Here is a 6,865-nt window from a genome sequence, read left to right on the forward strand (position 1 = left end):
TTTTAGGTTTTGAGTTTAGTGTAAATGGTTGATGTGACAGAACTGAAAAAATGGGTTTGAGTTTAGGATAAATGATTGGAAATGACTTTAGTTTTAATAAAAAGCGCATTACATAAAATAGCCTGCAAACAGCGTAAGGTATTCCGTTAGATCATTCGCCGTCGCGATTCTTAATTCCAGCTTGCGATGGGGCAGAGTAACGCCGTCAACTAACAGACGAAACGACGAGCGATCAACTCTGTTTATGATAATTTAACGGTCCAGATTGAAGATGGAGAACTGAACTGTATAAAACTCGAGGCTCCAAAGAGAAAGAAGAGCATTTAGTATTTTTGATTTTGTGTTCTTTCTTCACCTATTAAGTATAAAACCTCTCTTCATCTCTAGTTTCTCTCATAAATTTGGAGGGCTGTGTTATCTTCTGAGTGGTAATGCAGTGAATTTGTAATGATCAAACGATTTAATAGTGAGAAATTCGCAATTTCTGCGATTTTAACTGAAGAAAGTTTCGCATATAATTAAATTCTGGAGTTTCAATGACTGTATATGTGTTTTAGAACATATTCAAGTTCGATTGTGCTGATTTGATGCCTTCCGATTGGATATTTGGAAGAAGATTTGTGTCGCAAGGTTTGTAATTATCATTATTTTGTAATTCTACTTTGATTCCTTCGGTTGTTTTGTAATAATACTGTTTGAATTTTGCTCAACAGGTGAATTTTCGAGAGATTTGAGATCGGTTTCGTGGATGAGAGGATCGCAATCGATCGACGAAACCTCAGAATTCTTCCTGTTTCTCTGCTAAAACCTCTATTTTCAGCCCTGTTTGGGAGCAAATCAGCTTAAATTGCTGTGGATTCTGCTTGTTTTTTTGAGGCGTATGTGACGTCAATTCATTTCTTCTGAAGTTTTTTCGAGAGGTTCAACTCTGTTAACATCCAAGTTGGAGACCAAGGTAATTTGTTTGGGATAATATTAGAAAATTGGTGTATGATTTACATTTTTTGTGCGTGACGAAGTTTTTTGGTTGCCTGTTGTTGCAGATTTGGAGGATTCCGGCTTTACTGATATATTTATCAGATTTTATCGGCAGAGGTTGTAGGTTTCAGTGGAGGAGAACAGGTAATGGTGATTTTTCTTTCCTCCGTCTCCCTCCCTCTCTCTCTCTGAGGAACATGATATTTCAAATCGTTTCAGCTTCATCCATAACCAGTTTCTTGATGTTTGATTCAAGTGCTCTATCTCAAAGTTTGCCCAAATCTCTTCGTCTTCACGATTCGAATTTTGTGAATCTCCAACAATGTTTTTTTTCCCTGAAAAATTTCCTCTTTCTGAAAGTTTTGACCTAAAAAACCAAGAGCTAATTTTTAAGAAAAAATTTCCGTTTTTTCCTTTGTCATGCATCAACAATTTTCCTCGCCACATCGAGCAAATCAGCCCAAAAATGTCATAAACCACAACAGAGTGCTCTGCTCCTGACATTAACTTTTTTCAGAAAAAAAAAATCAAATCTCTTCATTCAGTCAATGGTTAAACCACGCATTCAATTCTTCTCCACCAGAATTTTGGGGCAGAATTCCGGTATACAACCATTTCTCCCCAAATTATTTAGCCCTCACGATGATTTCGCACTATTCTATTTTATCTGTTTACCTGCATTTAGCCGAAAAGTATGCCCATTTGAAACTCGGTGATCTTCTTTTTATTTTAAATCTTATCTTCCTTTTCCATTATTGGCCCAAAAATTCCACAGTGATTTACTTAACAGAGCCTTTAACTTCCGTTAATAACGAGAAGCAAATGTTACTTGACGGCGCACAGGCGTACAAAAGGGGGGGATGGAGAGGAACATTCCCCACTCCACCAATAAAGACGGCGTATTGCTGAGATCTGAATCCAAGTCAGCCGCTACGACGTCGTCCGACTTCGTGTTGCAGTGGGGCAACAGGAAAAGGCTACGCTGCATGAAGTTCCAGGCCAAGGACCACACCAATAACAACTCGGGTCCGGTTCAGCGGGCCACCACCCGGATCGATCGGCGGGTTGTCAGGTCGGATCTCACCAAGAGAGAAGATCCCAACTCGAATCAGCTCAATACCAATAAGAGTAATGGCTATTTGAACCTCCGTCAGCGGCCGGCCTCTCCGTCTCATCGAATTTTGAGGTAATTTTACTTTTGTTTATTTATCTTTTTTCTTTGTATGCTGACTTATTTGCTCTGGTTTTGAATTTTGATGCTGTTTTTAATCAAAGTTGTTTTATTTGGGTCTATACGAAGGTAAAGTAATCCTCATTCTTCACCGAATTCATTTCCTTTTTTCATGCAATAATTCATTTAGATAAATGGTTTTTTAATGTGCGTTGATAATTGTATTTTTGGTTTCGGCAAAGTAAAAATGAAAAAGTATTTTTCGTCTATAGCAATTAAAGATTGAATAACGTGGAGTATTGCCATTTTCCCTTTTATTTCTTTGAATCTGCTAATTGGTTGGCTTCGGAAAGTGGGGCACTATTTATCCTCTCATTTCCACTCCTTTGGCAATGAATTGTTATTTTCCTAGATCCACGCCACATTTTGTAATATTTTCAAGATTAGTACGCCTAAATTATTAAACAGTGGGTAAGAGCATCCATAGTGGGCGCCCTAAAGCCCGCCCGATCGGAAATTGGGCCACTATTTATCCTCTCATTTCCACTCCTTTGGCAATGAATTGTTATTTTCCTAGATCCACACCACATTTTGTAATATTTTCAAGATTAGTACGCCTAAATTATTAAACAGTGGGTAAGAGCATCCACAGTGGGGCGCCCTAAAGCCCGCTCGATCAGAAAGTGGGCCACTATTTATCCTTTCATTTCCACTCCTTTGGCAATGAATTGTTATTTTCCTAGATCCACGCCACATTTTGTAATATTTTCAAGATTAGTACACGTAAATTATTAAACAGTGGGCAAGAGCATCCACAGTGGGGCGCCCTAAAGCCCGCCCGATCGGAAAGTTGGCCACTATTTATCCTCTCATTTCCACTCCTTTGGCAATGAATTGTTATTTTCCTAGATCCACGCCACATTTTGTAATATTTTCAAGATTATTACGCATAAATTATTAAACAGTGGGTAAGAGCATCTACAGTGGGTAAGAGCATCCACAGTGGGGCGCCCTAAAGCCCGTCTGATGCATCCCCACGCCCTATGCCATTTCCTTCCTCCGCGCCCTATGCATAGTCCGCGGACGATAAACCATTTTTTGCATCCGGCCTATCCTCCGCCCCATTGCGGGGATAAGGAGGATAGTTGAGACGATGCACACATTTTCACTTTTTTTTAATTAGTTTTGTTTTTTCTTCTATATATATCACCAATTTTTACTTTATTTCATACCTTTCCCTCCACTCTCTTCCCCATCTCAATTTCTCTCTAAATTCAATAATGAATTCCGACGATTTTCCATATTTGTAAGCATAAAAAATAAAAATAAATACTAACAATAGGATTTGCGTGTTTTTATATTTATTCTTGCTAATTGATATATCTGCAAACATAAAAAATAAAAAATAAATACAAAATATGAGTTAAAATTATAGGGCGGGCTATAGGGCGTCCCACTGCAGGTGAATGGGTTGGAGGATAAAATGCTGATGTGACGGAGGATAGGGCGCCCTATAGGGTGGGCTATAGGGCGCTTCAGATTCTTCCAAAACCACCTCACACCCTTTTCTGTTTTTCGTTCTCTATCCGGTATTTGCCTATTTGGTATGTATTTCTCTCTGTATTTGCACACACTGCCCTCATATACCACGTCTCTTTGGAGTATTAAATAGAAGGCGCTGACCCATATCAGCAACCATACACTCTCTTTAAACAACTCCCCCAATTCTCTGATCCAGAAGTCTCCTACAAGGCTATTTCTGTAATTTCCCCTCTTACCCTTTTAAAAATCTTTAATTTTTGTTGTTTTTACATATATATTCAGTATTATTTTTCACTGGTATAACAATTTTTGATGTATGATGTGAAATTCATCATAGTTGAAATCTCTGTTGCAGAACTCCCCACAAGGCTATTTCCCCTCCTACCCTTTCAAAAAATCTTTAATTGTTTATTGTTTTTATATATATTCAGTATTATTTCTCACTTGTGTAACAATTTTTTATGCATGTGAAATTTATCATAGAGTTGTTGGATTTTGTACTTTTTATTTACATATGTTATGAATAGTGATGAGATTTTCTATTGCTGTATATTCAATCTTTAGGAATTCAGAGAGTTCTCTTGGTATGAGAGGACACAGCAACGGAGTAAGGGGTTTGACATCCCCTGAAAGAGGAGAGAAGAGGGGTGGTACCACCGGCAACAGTAATAGTACCAAGAACAACAACAATAATTCTAGTCACCGCAACGACAACTACTATCAACATGGCAGTGGAGGTGGTGGCTCCGGGTCATCCGGGACAGGCCACGATGAGAAAAAGGGCGGCTCGTCTTCTGGCAGCGACACCACCATCTTGGCGATGTGGCCGCCGAAATTTGTGATCGCCCTGACAAACAAGGAGAAGGAAGAAGATTTCATGGCAATCAAAGGGTCCAAGCTCCCGCAAAGACCAAAGAAGCGAGCCAAGTTTATCCAACGCACACTCAACGTAAGTCTTATCATTCCTCCATTCATCTCGTGTTAGATAAGGAAATATTTCCTTCCTTTAGAGTTATTATATAGTACTCCGTAATAAAGTTAAATACGGGTATTGGAGTGTGGAAAGAAAGATAGATCTAGATTTCGTATCATGAAAAACCAAGCATAAGAAAACACGGAACTTTATTTTGGCTATCCTTTTTCGTATATTTTAGGTAATACTTGCACAAATTAAATGAAGCATGTGAAATATATAGCTTGAGTGAATACATAGCTTGAGAAAAAAAAGAACCTCTCATTTAGACATGGCAGCGGCATAGGTAGGTGCAATCTATGTGCAATGTTCACATTTTGCTCATCCATTTTGGTCGTAAACGACCGGCGACTTTGGGTTCCATCGTTTACTACAAAACTCACACCGAAAGTATATGAAACTTTTCTACAAATTCAACTTGGATTATCAGTTGTTCAATTACTTGGAAATGAAAGTAGTTGTTTGCAACTTGCATTTATTCTTTTCTACTGTGAGAGAAATTCCATATGGAAATGATTTTTCAGTCCTTACTTTTTTGGTAGACTTTAAGTTGCTCATAATAGTAGCCTCGCACCACCACAATTTGATTATTTCCATAGAGTATTTTACTGCAAGTTTTTAATTAAATGTTATGGAACTACTGATGCAATAATTGGTTTTGGTGGGGGCTCTCTTTACTTGTTCATTCTTTTATATGATGACAGCGCACTCTTTTTTGGGTTGTTTTTGTTGAAGTTCTGCTATATAAAGTAGTATAAAGTGGTAGAGCGAATAAAGTAAGTGTTAGTTTTTTTTTTTTATCAAAAATAGAAATGACTCACTTATCTTTGGACAGTCCTAAAATGAATACGAATCTCACTTAACAAGGGACATGGGGAGAGTATGATATATGCGTATCCCAATAACGGATCACTAAACCGTTTAAAAAAAAATAGGGAGTCTGAGTTCTATTATGTTGTGCATTTGCAGTTGGTTAGTCCAGGTGCATGGTTATGCGATCTGACCTTGGAAAGGTACGAGGTCAGAGAGAAGAAGGTTTCTAAGAAGGTACCGCTTCTTCCTCCCTTTCACTCTCTCTCTAGGCCAAAGGTCTAAGGTTTGAATCGAGGATGCTGCCTTTAATATTTTTGTCATTTATCGATAATAAAAATCTTTCTCTGGCTTATTAAATTGTTGTTTGATTTATTTAGAGACCAAGAGGGTTGAAGGCGATGGGAAGCGTGGAGTCGGATTCAGAGTAGAGGGGAAGATTTGGACTTGGTAAAAGTTGAGGTATGATATGAGAGAGTTGAGATTTGTGAAAATGTTTACAAAAAGTGTGGGCTTCGATTCTAGATGGAATTCCTGTGGTTCAGTAATAATTCTTTCTTCTCCTTTTGTCATCTAATACAATTGGTCTTGAAAGTATTATTTGAACAACCTAATATTTCGCATGATATTTCACTAAGTTAATGCTCTATGATTAATGTTAGGGCATCCGCAGTTATGCGGATGTCTCGGCGGACATCCACGCGGATATCCCAAAAACACCTCCTGCCACGTCATACGGACTTTCCACTGCGGATACCACGTCATACGGACATCCCATTGCACAGTAGCGGACATCCCCAAGGACATCCCGACGGACTTCCCACATTAATAAAAATTCACAAATTCACAAATTAAACAATTTACAGATTTAAACAATTTACGGAATTAAAAATTCGAAACGAATACGGAATAAAATTTCATTAATTAATAAAAAGAAAAGTACATTACACCAAAATAAAAAAATACATTTCAACAATTAAAAACTCTATCAACGACGACCTCTCCGCTGCCATACTTTTTCAATTATATCGTTCTGGAGTCGAACATGAGGTTGTTTTTGGTGCACGTCGGCGAATGCACAGACTCGATCGATATCGTCATGGGGTATCCCCATGCTTACATTGCCAGTGGCCACGCCGTATATATAGACTTTTAAACAAAAAAAAATTATAAAATCGGGACGTCCGCACGGACGTCCGTCGTGTCTCCGGTGTCTGCAGCGGACGTCCGTATCCATCGCGACTTTGCACAATGGCGGACGTCCGCCGGGACGGACGCCATTGCTGATGCTCTTAAGCTAATTTCAGTTACTTAAATATCAACTTGGGTTCAAAAGGTACAAATATTGGGGTCCATGGCTTCACGTCCGTTCTGGTTGTCCCTGAAAGAAA

The 6,865-nt window shown here is 38.6% G+C and overlaps 1 protein-coding gene across 1 annotated transcript; it reads left to right on the forward strand.

Moving 5' to 3' along the window:
* The first annotated feature begins 315 nt into the window (after positions 1–315).
* LOC121780268 (signal transducer and activator of transcription B-like) lies at positions 316–6,102 on the forward strand. The gene is made up of 7 exons (XM_042177809.1): positions 316–630; positions 714–955; positions 1,044–1,122; positions 1,822–2,164; positions 4,256–4,640; positions 5,634–5,711; positions 5,855–6,102. The coding sequence occupies exons 4-7, from the start codon at positions 1,839–1,841 to the stop codon at positions 5,903–5,905; spliced, it is 840 nt and encodes a 279-aa protein (XP_042033743.1). The 5' UTR covers positions 316–630; positions 714–955; positions 1,044–1,122; positions 1,822–1,838; the 3' UTR covers positions 5,906–6,102.
* Positions 6,103–6,865: the final 763 nt, after the last annotated feature.

The sequence above is a fragment of the Salvia splendens genome, chromosome 19 (assembly GCF_004379255.2).
Source record: "Salvia splendens isolate huo1 chromosome 19, SspV2, whole genome shotgun sequence".
Lineage (NCBI taxonomy): Eukaryota > Viridiplantae > Streptophyta > Magnoliopsida > Lamiales > Lamiaceae > Salvia > Salvia splendens.